Here is a 19,243-nt window from a genome sequence, read left to right as displayed (position 1 = left end):
TAAATAAATGCCACATTGTGTTTGTAAGGCTTATTATCGCTTAATAAGGGAAGCAATTGGCTAAGGTTGACAGGTATAAGATCGAGAGCCTAATATTGATACACAAGCTTTTACCGTACACTTAGAAAAGTATAGAATAGAATAGAATAGAATAGACTGCGATTGGCTGGCAACCAGTTCAGGGTGTCCCCTGCCCACTGCCCGATGATTGCTGGGATGGGCTCCAGCACCCCCGCGACCCTACTGAGGATAAGCGGTGCAGCTAATGAGATGAGAGGAGAATAGAATAGAATAGACCTTTATTATCATTGTTACAAAATGGGTTGAACAGATTGTGACAACGAAATTGGACGTGGCACTCCAGTTACACATTTATTGGACGTAGCACTCCAGGTTCACATTTACACATTTAAAAATAAAGTTACTGTAACTTTAAGTAAACGTAAACACCAAAAGCCCAATTTTGATTTTTTCTGCCTCTAGTTTGCACACGCAAACTGGGACCAGATGATGCTAGCAGTGAGCAGTCACGAGCAGTGGGCACACTCGAGTAGTATCTTAAGTGACTGTTTGTAACCTGGCTTTTCCATTGTTTGTGAAGCAAGAGTTTTCTTCCCCCCAGAAAATCGTATATCGAAAATCTTGTGTTTAGAGGTGCTCGTAAAAAGATGTACCACTCTCCTTGATAATATTTGTGTTATGCTTGTAGACCAACCGCATTGCACGGATCCTTGCCGGCAGCAAGAAGAAGATCTGTACGAAGAAGCCTCGTTTCATGTCGGCCTGCGCTCAGCTTATCATTGCCTTCCTGCTCATACTGTTGCAACTTGGCATTATTGTAGCACTTTTTCTCATGGAGCCACCACAGGTCAGTGTTTTATTTTTATCTGTAAATACCAGATGATATAATTTAAAATGCTGATCTTTCTTCCATGGCCACAAAGGTGATCCATGACTACCCCAGCATCCGTCAAGTCAACCTCATATGCAACACCACTAACTTGGGTGTGGTTGCACCTCTGGGATACAACGGCCTGCTCATTTTAAGCTGTACTTTCTATGCCTTCAAGGTAAAATAACTTCTATCTATACTACTACATCTTGTACGAACAATTAAATTGTGTAGAAGAATAAAAATGATTTATTGGAATGGGATAGGGTAAATGGTAAATGGACTGCATTTCTAAAATGCTTTTAACCAGTCACTGAAGACCCTCCAAAGTTCTTTACCATGTACTTAACCATACTTAACCATTCACCCACATACCGATAGCGGAGTTAGCCATGCAAGGCACCTACGTGCTTATTAGGGGCATTATGAAATGAAATGAAATGATCTGCATTTACATAGCGCTTTTCAAGTCAAGACTTCCCAAAGCGCTTTACAGTGTGCTTCACATTTCCCAATAGGGGTCATGCAGCCATGCAAGGCTTATTAGGGGCATTAGGGGTTCAGTGATTTACCCAAGGACACTTAGACATGCAACACGGAGGAGCCGGGATTCGAACTGCGATCTCTTGATCCCAAGACGAGCGCTCTACCTCCTGAGCCACTGCCGCCCCATGAGCATTAGGGTATCAGTGTCTCGCCCAAGGTCATTTCAACATTTATTTCGGGAATATAACTGTGGCAACGATGAAGAAGAGGGTTCTTTTTTAGAAAGCATAAAGCTTTAAAGCGTTAAACCATCTATGCTCATATCTTTGCTTTTATCACCACACCGCGCATACATGGCAGGTGGGCTGCAACACACAACCATACGGTGTCATACGGTGATACAGGAAACCAAACAATCCAAGAGAAACATCTCATCAAAGCCACTCCTGCCATCTAATGGTTAATCATCTTACGGAACTCATTCACAGTGGCTTGATACTCATTTAAAAGATGAGTCAAAGCCTTTAAAATAGTTTTTAAAAACATTTGTATATTTGGCACTCGGACAATGCTTTTGAAAATGTATTCATACGTTGTGGCTCTAAATGAGTTAATAACAATCATTCCTAAGGTATAATGACATCATTTGCCCAAGTACATTGTCTTGTGGGACACAATCAAGCAAAAATGAACCGAGCTTAAACAAAATGTTTTTTCATGTTTGTGTTTCTCTTTAAGACCCGCAACGTTCCAGCTAATTTCAACGAGGCAAAATACATTGCTTTTACAATGTACACCACCTGCATTATATGGCTGGCCTTTGTTCCCATCTACTTTGGCTCCGACTACAAAATAATCACCATGTGCTTCAGTGTCAGCCTCAGTGCTACAGTCGCCCTTTGCTGCATGTTCGTACCAAAGGTAACTTGATGAGTAACTTCTTGGGGGTTTTCGTCTTTTTCAGCCCAGAATTTCTTTGTGTTGTCCACTAAACTAGTTTATCTGCTTTTTTGGTGACAGGAGTGTAAATAAAAAAAGTATGAGCGGGCTTAATTATTTTAATTTTTGAAAAGTCTACATTGATACTCCAGAAACCAATTACTGTATTTTCCCAACTATAAGTCTCTCTGGAGGATACATCGCACCAGTCTGAAAATGTATAATTAAGAAGGAAAAGAACATGTATAAGTCACACGCAGAGTATAAGTGTCTTTTTTTGGGGGAAATGTATTTAAAAACATCCAAAACCCAAAACATACATCTCGTCTTAAAAAGCATTTTAGAGTTAAATGTGAAAATAACATGTAAAATAATGTACAGTCCCGGTAATAAAAATCAATAACTAAACAATGATAATAATGTCTTAATAATTTCACCTCTAAGTCTAAACAGAGTATAAGTATCACCCTAGACCGAACTATGAAAAAAATGCAACCTATGGTCCGGAAAATATTGTGGTTTCAATTAATCAATTATATATCACAATTGACTCTCAAGTCAACAATAATTGCTCCGCGTAAAAAGTGTGCTTTTGTGCATCGCATTATAAACGTTTAATTTTAATTAATCAATAAACAATTGGCCAAAAGTGTACAATTTTAAGGCAACGTAACTTCCCTGTAAATATAATTCTCTGTACAACAATTTATATATTTTACAACTCAGATTTTCAATGGTTAAAGAATTTGTTAACACAATTTTGAGTCACTCTGTCATTTTGAAAATCAGCATATTTTAGATAGATAGATAGATAGATACTTTGTTCATCCCCGAAGGGAAATTCACATTTCCAGCAGCATCCCTGAGCTGAGAACAATCGAGAACAATCGAAAATAACACGGGAGCTGCTGGAGTGGCTGCCATTCGTGACGGCGCCGGAAGAAAAGATTCAATTTGAATCATGTACAAACAAACAAACAAACAAAATAGACAACCTTGGGAAATTTTGATTCCCTTGTGTATGTTTTTTAATCAATGTTTTGATTTCAATGTAAACAAAAACATATTACCAACAATGATTACAATGTAAACAAGTGTTAATGGTGACAGGTACTTAAAGTGTCAGGACCTGAACGGAAACGGGACCCGATTGCGTTACGTTTCTCACAAGTTTTGTTAAAGGAAAGAGGAAGGGCTGCGCCCATGATCCGGTGTTCGCTAGGCGCGGGAAGCAAGTCGCTCTCGTACTCGGATAGTGATCCGAACATGAAAGTGGATCTTCCGTAGCGAGCGATAGCGGTGTCAAGGACGGAAAAACAGGTCGATAGCCGGGACAGGAGAGCAAAAGCGTGGTTGGGGTCAAAAACGGGTCGTAAGCCGGGACGGGAGAGCAGACGTGGTTGGGATCAAAACCGGGTCGTAAGTCGGGATGGGACGGCAGACGTGGTCAGGATCAAAACGGGTCGTAGACGGGAGCAAAAACGGGACAGGTGGGAGTCAGTGTCGAAAAAGGCATGCCTAGTATACACAGGGGTTCGCAAACAGACTGAAAAAAGGGGAAAAGACAGGAGTGGGTACAAATACTGATCGGGAGCCAATCAGAGCACGCGGCAGCTGGCGCCAAAGGAGCGGCCACAGCTGAGTCTCATCAATAATCATGACATAAATGTCCTGTCAATCATTTTTGAATCAGAATTGATTGTATAAAAAGCGAGAACACAGAGGGATAGTGCTTGCCGCTGATCCAAATATACATATATATTTGGAAGAGATTTGGGGTTCTTTGACCAGAACCACCTCAATTGGTTCAAAGTGTGGTCTAAATTAATTTCTTGCTCGTTTCCCGTTTTTTTTGTAGTGTAGCCTGAAAATTGTAAAAGTAAGAAAAAGTCCGTTTGAAATAAAGTCCAAACACCAACCCAAACTCCCAAAAAGATGAAAAAAGAAAAGTTCATCAGTATTTAAGGAACAAGTTGACTGAGGCTGCGATCTCAACTTTAAGCCAGGAGATCGTGTCAGAGAGTAGCAAGATTTCAACAAGTGTGATTAGATCAGAAGCGTGAAGGCTATTTCTGCACAACGTGAATTTTTTGTTTTCATTTTGCACATGAGAAGGAAGGAAGCCGACTCTCAAAACAGGAGCACCAACAATATTTTCCCAACATGACATTTTGTCAAAGGTTCCTGTGTCCCTGGCTTCCACTTTTTTGTTAGCCGCTAGCTGGACTTTGGCTTATATTTACATGATAAAACTACATAGCTAACGACTTCAAGTTCAGCAGTTTTGGCAAGGAAAGAGATGGAATTTTTAGTGCAGGAGCCAAGGCCACCCAGTTTGATTTGCATTTCTAAAGTAACTTATGTTATTACTACCAGGTTAATTATTGGTGCTAGGGTTGAATAGACACAGTCAACCACAGGAAAAACATTTTTTTACCAGAAAATCTTAATGACAGAACCCGTCTGCACATCAGCTGTCCTCAGGAGGCACATCATTGAAGACCCCTGTTTTATATGAATTGTAGATCTCTCAGTGGTTTTACTTCATCTATTCTACTTCATTGTCCGACAAGAATATATTTAAAGCATTTAAGAGTATTTAATATCAGCAGCTTGCAATACACCAGTCAGTCATCTATCATTTTATACTATGCCGTTCAAGCAAGTCAGTGCAAGATAAAGGTTTTATTACCTGTAATCTTTCTTTGAGGAGACTCAACCTAAAATGTTTATTTTGGTGCATCCACAATTTAAAGTGTAACATAACATAACGCACCCAAAAAAATCATGCAGAGTGTAATTAACGCAGCCCTGAAAATCATCAGCTGCTTTCTGCCTAGTCTGGAGGACATTGCTGGCTTGCAATAAACCACTTCTTTGACCTGTTGCCCTGAGGTAGGGACTACAGGTCCCTTAAGACTATGGATAACATGCTCAGAAACAGTGTCTTCCACAGGGCCATCACTACCCTAAACAAGCGAGCAAAACTGTGAAATATATCTATTTTGAGACTTTTGGTAATGTTTTTGCTGCTGTTATATGTTATTGCACTACTTTTTGTTGCACTATTGTCACAATGGACTCTTTTTCATCGCACTGTTATTACACCTCAGGCCAGTCTCCATGGACTTCCTTGTAAATATTTTGACTATTTGTCCTTACATTCTTTTATACTATTTTTCTCTTTTACATCTTTATTACATGTTAATACTGCAGTGCCATGTCTAATCTTGTTTTAATGTTAACTATGTAGTTATAAATGACAATAAAGACAAATTAATTCAATTTATTTTCTTTGTCAACAAGGTGTACATCATTCTGGCCAAACCAGAGCGAAACGTGCGCAGTGCCTTTACCACAAGTACAGTGGTCCGAATGCACGTGGGCGATGGAAAATCATCCTCGGCTGCTAGCCGTTCGTCTAGCCTGGTTAATTTGTGGAAACGAAGAGGCTCCACAGCAGAGACACTCAGGTAACTGTGAACACAAATGTTTGTTGTGTGCAGCTGTGCTTCGGCCCTGTCAAAGATAGATATACTAAAGCCCTGTGGCGGGCTGTGCATTTAGTGGTAAAATCCTAAAATGTCAATCATTACGTTCGGTTTCGGGCTGGGCTGAAGTTTTGTCCCAGACTGAAATAATCACTGCAAGTGCTACTAACATTGAGTAATCTGAGTTAGAACACACACAGATAGAAGGTTTTTATTCTCGCCTGATTTGTTTGTATCATGGGCATTTTAGCTGTAAAACAGTTGAGACAATAGCTTGAAACCTTACCTGGTAACTTGTCAAATGTGATCACAATCCAATAAACTAAACTTTGTATTTTACAGATTTTCTCACGGTAGGTTTCGTCAATTCTAAAAGTGCCCCTTTGGAGATGAACAGTTTTCAGCTCTCAAACATTTGCAAATTTTAATTTGGCCATTTTTTTACACATTGTGAAAGAGTTGTAAACGTTTGAATTCTCTTTCCACGTTTGCATCATATTGGAGCATAATTTATTCTGAATTTTATTAGCTAACCAATCATTATTTGTATCGGTCACTTTTGGCTAAAATTACAAGCCAATACAAGCAATACAAGTCAGTATAGGCTAATACAGACTGTGGACCGTCAAACAGTTGGCCAAAAAAGATGTCAATCAGAAGTTCTGATGCTACTGGCCTATAGAAAATCCTTTTTTTCGTCTGTTTATTTACAAATCGTAATTATGGGGCTACACAGACAGCTAGCAACAAGCAACGTCCATTGATGCAGAGACGATTTTCTTCTTTGTGAAATGTTCGTGGAGATCAGAATGGGGTTGAACAGATGACAGCCAACAGATGAGAAGTATAAAGTCTTTCATTTGTCTCAACATATTTTTTGAAAACGATTTTAAAGTAACAGCGTAATGATGTCAATCCATCACAGTCTGAGCACAGAGTGTGTGTGTACATCTTCGAGTAATCCAAAATTGATCTACACACCAATCACACTAATTCATCTGACAAAATGTTCAGATGAAGAGAAGCTAAGTGCAGGGGACAGAGATTCACTGTCAAAAAGGAGTGAGTGATGTTAATAGAGGAGGAAATGAGTTAACACCAAACGGTTGGGTAAAAAATCAAGGAGAAAATACTTATAAATTACAGTATATTAACAAGTTTTATTTTCTTAAAAAAAACAATGTCTTTTTTCATAGTTGTTTCTTTCAACTCTATCATCTCTTACTGTCTCTTAGTAATTGTTTATTGATTACACAAAAGGGGGGTCTCTCACTCACTTAATTCAGGGGCCACCAGAGCTAGGGTCAGGTTAAGGTTGGGCCGCATCACGTTACCACAAGAAAAGGCTGGTAAAAACGTTCCACTGCTCTAAAATATAGTTTTCTACATTGAATAAGTTCTAAAATAAAACGGAAGAAATCTAGTAAAATCAACCAATCTGTGATAAACAAATAAAAGTCATTCAGCAATATATGAGGAGAATAGATTAATCAGTTTGAGTGGTGATGGACCTATATGGGGTGCACGGGAACTACAAGCAGAGGTGCACAAAACAAGGAATGTTATTTAATAACAAAAGGAGTAACCAAGTAGCAAACAAACATAGATTAACAAAAACAAGGAAATGGCCAAACCAGAAACAAAGACCAAAACTCAAATTGAAAAATACATGGAGCAAAGTAACAAAGGAACCAGAAACAAGCACAAACAAACCCGGCGTGGTGATGGTAAAAATGAAAACCAGGATGACAATGGCAGAAGGACTCAAAATGTTCTTTTAAAATGGTTCTGCAAAATTGGGAACAGGTGTGTAATAATTGGACAGACCTGTGCCCAGTTTACACCCCTGTTGGGGCCCTCTGGTCATATGAGGTGTGTCAAACCCTAACATAATTATTATTATTCAGTTTCAAATCTATGTATTCAAAATTATTAACCAGTAACATTCTGATAATTAACTGTTTTGAACATTTACAAAGTTTGAAAGTTCTCAAATAGTTACCGCGGTTGTTACTGAGCAACATCGATGTTGTACTGTAATGCTAAATGCTAAATGTATTTCACGCTAGTCATCCTGAAAGGGGGATTACCACTTGTGAGGTCCCTTCTCAAGGTTTCTCCTTTTTCTCACGCTGAGGTTTTGAGTTGTTCCTTGCCCGCATGTTGGTTTAAGATCAGGTAATTCTGTAGTTGTAATCCTGTGCAGTCCTTTGAGACATTTTTGTGATTAAGGGCTATATAAATAAATGTGACTTGACTTCATACTGACATACCAATAACACCTCTGTGATCGACCAGTACATCATGATTCACATATTGAGTAACCCTGGTAAGGAATCACTTGCCTAGGCGGGCAAAAACATCCATCCATCCATCTTCCGCTTATCCGGGGTCTGGTCACGGGTGCAGCAGCCTTCAGCAGGGAAGCCCAGATCTCCCAATCGTCAGCCACTTTACCCAGCTCATCCGACGGGATCACGAGGTGCTCCCAGGCCAGCCTAGAGACATAGTCTCTCCAGCGTGTCCTGAGTCGTCCCTGGGACATGCCCGGAACACCTCCCGAGGGAGGCGCCCAGGAGGCATCCTTATCAGATGTCCATGCCACCTCAACTGTCTCCTCTTAACGAAGAGGAGCAGTGGCTCTAAACAGAGTCCCTCCCGGATGACTGAGCTTCTCACTTTGCCGAAAACATGCCTGGTATAAATAGAATGCAAATTGACCGTAAATTAACGGTCAAGTCAGACGCCACAACAGCTGTCTTTAGTTGGCACTCTTTGAGACCCTTGCGATGAAGTTCTTAAAATTCACAGGTCAGCAAAAAAATATGAAAATAAATAACATAAGCCAGTCCACTTTTTGTTTGCATTTACCTGCACAAGTTTTGTTTCATTGTATATTTGTTAATAAAAGGCAATTTTCACCCAATTGGTTTTAAAACACAATGTACAGTATTCATTTACAAATAAAAACATTAATTAAGAGTAATTGCAAAGTAATATCTCCATTTTTAAAACACTGAATTTTATCATTTGAATTGAAAAACTCAATGCAATACGGCTACTTCACAAGTGGTTTATTGCATGAAATTCAATATCTCAAAAAATGAAATTGATTATAAAAAAGCATATACAAAAATGTAACCAGTTGTTTCAATGTTGGCCATGAGTGCAAGGAAAAATAGTCTTTATGGGGGTACACAAGGTTAAGAAATCCATGTGAGTGCAATCATAGTGCCTTAAACAAAGGCTTCTATTTTTAATAATATCTGTATTTTGTCTGGGTTTTTTTAAACAGAAGTTGCCTTAAAGAAGGTTCGTCAGGAATTTTCCCTAGGTGGTTTCCTAATTTCCTCATGGTGAGGTTTTTGAGTTCTTACTCACCTCCATGTAGGTTTTAAGTCGGGAGAGGGTGTAATAACAGTCTGTAGTCTGTACAGCCCTTTGAGACTTGTTGTGATTAAGGGCTTTACAAAAAAAACATGACGTGACTTGACTTGACAGCATATACAATATGTCTACAGTGGGTGGATTATTACATGGGTTTAGTGATATCTAGTGGAATTATTCAAAACTGAGCAGCTGATTTTTTTCTTATGCTTTCCTCAGCCGGCCTGGTTAAATCCGGTGGCGTGCCAGATACAGCCCGCGGGCAGTAGCTTGTTGACCCATGGCTTACCTATTTATCTTGATTTTATTTTGCAGCTCAAATGGCAAGTCGGTGTCTTGGGCCCAGACGGATCGCAACAGTTCGCACGGGAACCACTTGTGGCAGCGTCTTTCCTTCCACATCAAAAAGAAGGAGAACAATCAGACCGCAGTTATCAAGCCCTTTTCCAAGACATCCGAGGAGCGCTACTGTGGAGGAGCAGACCTGCACCCTCCCTTGGCACTTCCCTCCCTACCCTCCATTTCTTCCCTTCCCTCCCAAAGTGATGCCGGCACCGATAAGAACCTGTACGACGTATGCGAAGTAGAGGAAAGGTACTCCCTCACGTACTTACCACAAACACCTTCACCAATTAGTACGGTAAGCCAGAAACTCTGTGCTGGTTTGGAGGAGGAGCCTGTATCGGTAGGCGGCCCCAAGTGTTCCAGCAGCACCTGCAGCCAGAGCAGCGGCAGCAGTTACGGCGCTGCCGGGGGCGACGGCCGATTGATGGTCATAGAAGGTCGTCCAGTGGCCTGCCAGAGCAACCTGATGGATCAGATCAGCTGCGTCGTCAACCGTTTCACTGCTAACATCAGTGAGCTCAACACCATGATGCTGCTGTCCTCACCCACTCACCCACACAAACACTCGCCACCGCACCCAACTGACCCTTATCTCCTTCCCCACGAGATCCATTCACCTCCCGTCCTCACCACATACGCTGAGGTCCAGCCCAGACCCCTAATGGAGTCCAGTCTGAGTCGCCGGGTAGGCTGTCCCGTCCACGCCATCCCCCTACCACATTCACCTTACCCTCTTCCGCCTCCCCACCCTCAATCCTCCCCATCCGTTTCCCCCATGCGAGGCGGCTTGGTGACCTGCCTCATGGACTCCCCACTCAGGAGGGTGGAATTGGAGGAGGAGCTTATTGCCTTGACTCCACCATCGCCCTTCCGGGACTCACTGGCATCAAGCAGTAGCTCAGCCGTGTCTGATATAGATCTGTGTCTCCCCCCGGTGCCCTCTCATCCTCCCCCATCGCCTCCTTCGCCCAGGTACAGTAGATTAAATCTTAGGAACTACAGTCAGAGTTCCTCTTCACTGTGAGACGTAAGTAGAGAAGCAAACAGATCCACCGGGATCAATTCATATGGATAGACCGGGTTCAGTTCATACCCGTGGGGATGTGAAAACGCATTTACATGTGTGCGGTGAGATCATATTTTCTTTGTGATGCTCCTTCATTAAGGGAAAATGTTCACAGCAGAAAACTGTGGTTTTCAAATACCTATTAGGTTTAGATTGTGGCCTTACACTAACATGGCTGACAGCTAATTAGTGCTAGCTATTGTGCACTCGTGGTGTGTGTGTATGTAATGTACATTTACATAAATCCATGAGTGTTTTTTATTTGTCTTAAGGTCTAAGGGAAAACTTGTGGACCAGCCAAAAGGTCACAAAAGGGCACACAAACTGTAACAGTTGATGTTATATAGGTTCTACAGCAGTAAAATGTGCACTATTTCCAGGTTGGGAGACACAGACAAAATGAATTTGTAAATATTGCATAATTTGCAAAAGTTTGTGGTGCAGTCAGTTGCTTAGTGCAGAATCATTGAAATATTACAACATATTTCTGGCTCACCTTATTGTCTGTGAACAGATTCTCTCCAGACTCCCGCCACCTCAATAAACCCCCCAAAAAATACAACTGACACCAAAATATAAAATAAATCATTACTTTAATCAACTTTACAATGTTTAATTACCAATATGGTAAACAGTGGTTGTGAAGCTTTGGCTTATGCTAAAATCTATCTTGGTTGACATACGGTTTCATTAGCACTGAAAAAGTCAATACAAGCACCATAATTCAACTATTATTGCGTGACTATTGTTAGCTGTTTGTATTTTTTATCCCTCAGCACTCATGCATTTCACATTGGAAATAGGATGCCAGAAATTTTGCATTGGGTCAGAAGAGTGAGCGCAGTATTTGTTGAATTGACCTAAAATACCCAGTAGAGTCCTAGCAGGGATGGGTGAGTACTGATACTAGCCATCAATGTCAAAGCCTTTTTGGAAGGTCTCGGTACTCGTGCTGGAAGCAGATTTCAGTATTGGCTGCCTTTTAGTGGCCATTTAACAAGGAGCAAAAATTAATACATTTGTAAAAACATATAAATGTATACGAAACATACCTGAACTCAGCTGCGATGGGCTCCAGCGCCCACATGACCGTCGTGAGGAATAAGCGATTCAAAAATGAATTATGTTAGGATTTAAAAGTATTTATTTAAACTCAATTCATGCACAGAATAGGGAAGTCTTATGTACAATCACTTTGTGGCATTAGTTTTGATGACTGCTGAAGGTTTGAGTATCGGTCCTAGTCTGAAAAAATATCTATCGAACATCCCTCATTCATTTTCACTGATGTTGAATGTTACAGCATTTTTGGGATGACCAAAAATGGCTGGTTATGATTCTCAGACAAAGGTTGCATTGAAGTAAGTTACAAACTTAGATTCATCCACTTGTATTGACCCAGTTCTAAAATCAGTTTTTAAGGGGAATGTAAATGATTGAGATAGCTGAAAATATGTTTGTCGGGTCAGGTTACATAGTCATTCCAAATCAGGTTGCGCAACATAAGCTTGTCAGATCAATAAATTGACGCAACATTCACATACGATGGTTAAAAAATATCTGTTTCTAATTGGTTGATTTTCATTTTTAATCGTTAAAGGGACAGTGTGTTTTATTTGTCCACTAGATGTCGTGCAAGAAACGTTTTTTTTCCTGCTGTTATTAATGACCAATCATGCAATATGTAGAAAGACAGACTATTGTGTGTGTGTGTGTGTGTGTGTGTGTGTGTGTGTGTGTGTGTGTGTGTGTGTGTGTGTGTGTGTTAGTACGTGCCTTTTAGGCTCCACTGTGGCTGAACCGATTTTTGTGAAAATGTACACAGTAGTACTTTACACCTCTGGGAGTGTCTATAGCTAGGTTTCGTGTCACGGCACCCCCAATAAATACCAACAAAATCGATAAACATCTGCTTTCGTGTACAAGGGGCTCTGGAGCAGCATGCGGTCATACCCCTCTAGAGACTCTCTTCTTTTTTTTTGGACATACTCGGAAATTTATGGCAGGACTGATTAATGAATCCATAGGGGCTGGATGTTGCCCGCGGGTCATATGTTTGACACTGCTGATTTTGCCAGTGCTTTTTTTGCTCACGTGAGGATCTGGTTCAAGGCAACAGCACGCTCCTTTCTGCCCTTCGCATGCTCTCTATCAGTCCCTCGGGTGGAACTGTGTGTGCTGCCTCAGCAGACAGACAAGATCAGTCCCCACATCTCATTTCCTTTGCCGACTCCACCACGTGACATCAGCCAATGTTTAGAAATTATGCGACAGACCTTCAATAAAATGACAATGAACAAATTAAGGTAGTTGAGGAGTGTTACGTTTCGCAGAGGGGGTTGTGGGGAACCCAAATGCATGGAAGCCGGGATGGAGTCAGGTGTGCTCAACAAAGGATGGTATTTATTAGCAAGACATTGAACCCCTCATACCCCAGATAGGCAGGTAGGTGCCTTTCATGGCTGATGCTGCTATCGGTGTGTGAGTGTGTGTGTGAATAGGTTAGTGCTAAGCGCTTTGGAAGTTCTTCAGTGACCTGAAAAGTGCTCTACAAATGCAAACATTTACCATTAACAAAAAAGGGGAACAGCAAACAAAGACAAACCAAGTCTCAATACTAGAAAATTGTACAAACTAGAAACAAAAACCAAACCTGACATGGTAACATATTACCTGATGTCAGTGGCACGGTCATTGGCAACGACCCGACCAAACGGCGTATCCCGTTAAGAGAAACAACTGATCGTTTCTTATTCGACAGTCTCTCTGCCTGGGCCTGGAGGGCGTTGCCCAATTGTTGGTGTGTGCTGCTTCCATTTTGACTGTTTGTTCTGTGAAGGACCCGTTTGGGGTGGTTCAAAAGCATAGCGCAGAAAAATAGGGTAGTGCAGTAATGGATGACTTTATTCAGACTGGGTTCGGTACACAGAAAAACAGGTGGCGTGGAGAAAATCTTAGTCCGAGTTGCAGGCAAGGGGTCTGTTGTCTGGTATACTGACTAAGCAAAGGGCAACAGTCCAAAGGTTCGGCAGCAAATACTCGTGATCTGGAGGGCCAGGCAAAGGTTCCAAACACTGGAAACATCAAGGCTGTGACAAGAGGATTTAGGGTGTGACAAGATAGGCAAAGAACTAGCATGAAGCTCAGGAACCAGAGTGTTTAAAAAGTGAGGAGGGAGACACGCGATTGGAGGGTAATCAGGTGTGGACTGTAATTTAGATTCAGGGAGTAAGTGACTGAATAAGTGAGAGAGAGAGAGAGAGAGAGAGAGAAAGAGAGAGAGAGAGAGAGAGAGAGAGAGAGAGAAATGCCCCTTTATGTATGAACTGCAACCAAAAAACTAGCACAATTTATTGTTGTTAATGCACTCCAAAGAATTGGATTGCTAATCCTTGTGCATACTCTTAATCCAAACGCGCTCATCTCTTGATGATAGGAAAACGTGTAATCATAGACTACTTGCTTTTAGTCCAATCAATAATAATGTGCAGCGGGCGGTTTTACAGACGGCACTTTTCAAATCTCGCAAAGCAGGTTGTAATTTAATGCAAATTCCCAAAGTCTGAAAATTGACCCGGCATCATCGTGCTGAATGAAAATCAACACTTGAAGGAAGCAAAGGGAATTGGGGGAGATTGGGTCAAAGTGGGTTTTACGCAAGAAAAACTCTGATAAAAATAAAAATATTCTATCCTCAAAAGTTGTTTTATAAAAATGTCTACACAAAATAAAAACAAATATAGAATAGAATAGAATATACCTTTATTGTCATTGTTACAAAATGGATTAACATATTGTGACAACGAAATATATAAATATAAAATATAAAAAACATTTGATTGACACTGTAATAGTTGACGGCTGCTACTGAAAACAAGTGCTGCAGAGCACAAGGGAGAAAAACTACAGAGACTCAAAGGGACCAAACAAGACCATATTTCTTCTCCTATTTAATGCCCAGCCTTTTGTAAGGTTTTTGTTCTTTTTGGCTGTGCCTGGAGCAACAAGATGGCGGACAATCATGTCAATTCGCTAGGTGCAGGGTTCGTACGGGTGCTTGAAATCTTTGAAAGCTTGAATTTTCTTGTTGTGTTAAGATATGAAAATGTGTTTGAATTTTGGGTGAAGTCCTAGTAAATCTTGTAACTGTTGCCATGTTTCTCAGCAGTCCGACTTGATAGACGACGCATTAAATGAAGAATTAAACATGTCTGCTTAAAAATGAGGGATGAAAAAAGAAGAGTTTATTTGAGCGCATCTAAGAAATGCACGCCCTCGAACATGCATCATGAATGAGCTGACTGAGGCTGCAATGATGACACAAGCCAGGGGATGGAAGCAGAGTAACAAAGTTCCAAACACCGTACAGCTGCTTTAAACTTTAGAATAATTGACTTTCCTTCGCTTGCATCCTCTTGCATATATTGTTAGTGTTGGTGGAATTAATAATAATAAAAAAATAACCATTAGCTATTATTGTTATCAACAATACAAAAATATATTATTTAGTCTATGAACGGTAGTGCAAAAATTGGAAAATATAATTTGAAAGTCGTTAAGAAAAAAAATGCCTAAATTTGGCCATGAAAAAAGTGCACGAACACTGTGAGCTTCATGTTAAGTCAAATAAATACAATTTTTTGGACCGAGTATTTAAAAGAATGCATGCTTTGATGGAATTTCATGTATTTTCGCTTATTTTTCAAACAGATATTATATTTTTTTATAAAACATTTTTTTACCACTGGGAGGCGCTAAATAATACATACTGTCCCTTTTATCTTTCCTATTAAGGCAAAGGCCTCAAACTATGGTCCCCTGGGCTGAGTTTGAGACTATCGGTGCAAGTAAACCCTAGTAACGGTAAATGAACCCGGGACCCCTGAACTGTGAGGTGGAGATTCTAACCAGTCAACCACCGTATGGCCCAGGTTTAGTTCCATATATGACATACATCTTTTGGTGTTTTTTTTTCTACAAAATCACCCAATTTTGGAGATTCTATCCAAAAACAAAAAAGAGCACTATGTCAAATCGCCCCAATAGTGGATCCGTCCACTCCTGACTAAAATCAGGTTATTTGACCTAAATGGAGTACATTATTTTCCGTGTTTTTGAAAAGGCATCAAGGTTGTTTAAGGTGAAGTTGTATTTCAGTACGGCGGATACTGAGATTTTTGTGTGCAGAAAGACGTTTGATAGGAAGTGCAGGGTAAAGGGATGAACTCACAAAGATTTTACCGTGTTGTCTTGAATATTAAGTAGGTGAAGGCTGCATCCGTTTTTTCATTTGCAAGAGAGAGGCAATCCAGGGCAGAGGTGGCACAGCTTGTCTTAAATATAATCAACCGTAGTATTTTTGTGTTTTATGCATACTGCTGTTCCCATTTGTTTGGATTTTTAACTGGATGAAGCTTATTTCATTGCAATTCAGTTGTTGATTATATGTCTTAATGCTCATTATATAGTTATGGATTTATGATAGGTATTGTGCAGGAATTATTTTAGCATTCGCAGATAGATTTCAAGTGATCTCCCCCCTCACACAGCGTAACTTTGAGTGATAAATTTAAGCCCATTTGTAACTTGTAACATTTGTGTTTTAAGTTCGTACTGTTTTACTCAGGCAACAGCAAATCGGAATTGCACAACATAGCTTAAAAGGACGATATGTAATATTTGACCAGTAGATGTCGCTGTATTGTGTAGTGCAACTGGAAAACGATTGCTACAAAGCACAAGGAAGAATAGAAACTCACGGATCCCTTAATCGCCAGGGTCATAGAGGAATAACTTCTGAGTTGCGCCTATCCCCCTCCAGGCTGTTTTTTTTTTTTTGGGTGGGTTAGGGGTTTGCTCCCTCATCTGAAACAGGACTGATTTCTATGAGAGGCTTCCTGATCTGACTCAGACACAGCACCTTCATCCTCTGGTCACTGTTGTTTTTCGGTGCACAGCGTCAACCTGCTCTTAAGAGATGAGCCGGACCTCGGCAAAGACGGGCAGCTTATACTAGAATCTAAATCACTGGGGAAAAACAATTTTGTTCCTAAGTTTTGATTATTACAGTACACCTTGCATCATTTGTGGCTTTCATATTTTTGTTGAAAAATAAACTTTGGATGGAGACTTAAGTTGACCAGTCCATACTTTTTTTCTTATTTGTTAGCACTCGTTTTTGGTTGAACTACACAATACAGTAGCATCTAGTGGTCACATAATACAAACTGGGCTTTTAAAAATAATGATGGTAGCAGAATTGACGATCTCTGGAGCTGCATGTCATTTACAAAAGAATTAAGGTAGATAATTGAAATGTTTTTCTTTTAATTTTTTGTGTATAAACTGAATTGTTGGAAACATTTTTTCATCCAAGGTTTCACTGTATTTGCATATCCCTAGTGGATCCCTGGCACTTTTTCCAGAAATGTTTGATATTGGAAAATGTTATGGTTTCTGTAGTAGGACAAACATAACACAAACATTATTAATATTTTCCATGGAAAAGAGATTCATACAGTTTATTTAAAGAGTATCTGTTCCCTTCCTTATAAGGTTTTAATGAAACTTTTAATTATTTTATGGCTCCAAACATGTTTTGTTATTTCTTTCATCCAATGTGGCTCTTTCAACATTTTGGGTTGCAGAACCCCTTGCCAAAATTCGGTACAAGAAGCAAAATTAAACTAATAGGAATGGAATCTCCGTACCATCAGAAGGATAGTAATGATCTGTTGCTGAGCGCACAAACAACCTGGAGCCATTCTTGCACTTTCAATCTTTGTGTGTGTGTGTGTGTGTGTGTTTATTTTGAGTAATAACACAACGACCAATAATAATATGAAAGTGATGTTGACATGTTCCTGCTCACTGGAGCGTCTCAACTTCATTTCAGGTAGTCGAGGTGTTCATATCTACTAGCTTGTTGGCAAATGTGTTGTGTATTTATTTTTTTCTACAACGCTCAAGAGGTTTGTCCGTGTATTCGGTCGAAACAAATTATTATTTCAATAAAACGACTTTGCTGTGTTGCATTCTAAGCATTTAGTTCGGTTGGTAAATTGAGAAACGCAAACATATTCAAAATGCTAATTGCGAAAAAAAGTAATCGCGTCGGCGCGGCTCTAGACTAAAACGACTGTTACTAAAATAATTGCGCTCTGTGCTATTTGATGTTGAGAAAGTAAAGCAAATGTCAAGTTTGAATCTTTAGACTATTTTGTTGTTTTGGTGAAAATGAAGATACCCAAACAGTGCCAATTTTCAACCACCCTGCCCTTCATTTTAAGTGTTTCTTTTTTAAATAAACTATCTGCTGTGAAAAATCATGCACTTGATGTATTTTCATAAGCGAGGAACTTGTATACAAACGATTGAAAGCTATCATTTATCTAAGGTGAGCTTATTTTGTGTATTCAATGTTCGGCATTTATTGGAATGCTTTTTTGAAGTTTTGTCATTTCAATGACAAAAAAGTAGAATGTAATTTGATGATATCAGTTTGTGACACTGGAAGAAGGATTTATACTTAAATAATGTATTTAGTTATCTATTTCTTATATTCCCTTGGATTTGTAAAGTGTGAAATGTTGTGATTAAATGTTTATAACTGTATGAAAATTACGCTAAGTGGCTTTTGTAGAGAAGGAATTCAATCGGCACTTGTATGAATCTGTGCTTCAAGCATACTTGACATTTTTAATGCCCAATATGTTTTAGATTCTTTAACGCCACAAAGTGACATGGAACAGATTCCTCAGAGAATAAAGTGTCCTCATGTTGTGCTGCCATCTTGACTCTGCTTTCTTTTGCACACATGCCTCACCTGGCCAGACAAAGCGCTTGGTTTGTACAAAACATTCCTCAACTCCAATTGTAGTGTCATTGATATCTCACTGAATTAAACCATCAAAGAAGGGACACAAGGTAAGTGTTATTGAGGCTTTAATTTTCAAGTCCATAAACCTTGCATTTGTCCGAACTCAGAGAAAATAGCGAAGGTTATGTAAATATAGACCTGTGTCAAACCTAACGTTTCTTTCTAAATTACTTGAAAGATTTGTGGCACAGCAGCTGAATGATTTTATATCTGAAAATAATCTTTTTGAATCTATGCAATCAGGATTCGGGGCTAATCACTCTACTGAGAAAGCCCTGGTTAAGGTAACCGATGATCTTCTACTGGCAATGGACTCCGGCGCTTCATCACTCTTGCAGCTGCTGGACTTTAGTCCTGCCTTTGGACCATAATATTTTACTAGAGCGGTTTGAAAAATGGATTGGTCTCTCAGGAACCGCCCTCTTATGGTTCAGATCCTACCTCTCAGATAGGACGCACTGTTTTAAAAATGGTGAAATAACATTTGAGCCCTTTAGTGTTACCTGTGGTGGTCCGCAGAGTTCAGTACTTGGCCCCCTTCTTTTCAGCATTTACATGCTTCCATTAGGTGATATTATTCACAAGTATAATATCAGTTTCCATTGCTACACAAATGACACTGAACTTTTTCTCCCGATGGAGGAATCTGCTCCACTAAACTGGAAATTTGGAGGCCTGCCTCACTGAGATAAAAGAATGGATGTCACTCAACTGCTTGTGTCTTAGCTCTGAAAAGACCGAAATGTTAACTATTGGTC

General features: G+C 39.9%; 1 protein-coding gene and 1 long non-coding RNA gene across 4 annotated transcripts in view; one reads left to right on the top strand and one right to left on the bottom strand.

Moving 5' to 3' along the window:
• grm5b (glutamate receptor, metabotropic 5b) overlaps positions 1 to 18,396 on the top strand; it is a 103,566-nt gene extending 85,170 nt beyond the window's left edge. For both annotated transcript variants that reach the window (XM_088346434.1, XM_088346433.1), the window contains exons 15-19: positions 710 to 868; positions 945 to 1,070; positions 2,117 to 2,299; positions 5,624 to 5,790; positions 9,511 to 18,396. In XM_088346434.1, the coding sequence (XP_088202560.1) occupies positions 710 to 868; positions 945 to 1,070; positions 2,117 to 2,299; positions 5,624 to 5,790; positions 9,511 to 10,564 (1,689 nt within the window). In that variant the 3' untranslated portion in view covers positions 10,565 to 18,396. The remainder of the gene's footprint in view (positions 1 to 709; positions 869 to 944; positions 1,071 to 2,116; positions 2,300 to 5,623; positions 5,791 to 9,510) is intronic.
• On the bottom strand, positions 5,859 to 10,330 carry LOC148358027 (uncharacterized). 2 transcript variants are annotated; one of them, XR_015851598.1, is made up of 4 exons: positions 10,094 to 10,330; positions 9,810 to 10,003; positions 9,485 to 9,588; positions 5,859 to 8,503 (listed from the first exon to the last, which is right to left on the bottom strand). It is a non-coding gene; the product is annotated as an uncharacterized LOC148358027 (long non-coding RNA). The 2 variants fall into 2 exon arrangements; XR_015851597.1 differs by lacking the exon at positions 5,859 to 8,503 and having other exon boundaries at positions 8,862 to 9,588; positions 10,094 to 10,326.
• Positions 18,397 to 19,243: the final 847 nt, after the last annotated feature.

The sequence above is a fragment of the Urocampus carinirostris genome, chromosome 10 (assembly GCF_059441175.1).
Source record: "Urocampus carinirostris isolate Australia breed hairy pipefish chromosome 10, RoL_Ucar_1.0, whole genome shotgun sequence".
NCBI classification, from domain to species: domain Eukaryota; kingdom Metazoa; phylum Chordata; class Actinopteri; order Syngnathiformes; family Syngnathidae; genus Urocampus; species Urocampus carinirostris.
The sequence above is the reverse complement of the archived record's forward strand: the minus strand, read 5'-3'. Positions and strand labels throughout refer to the sequence as shown.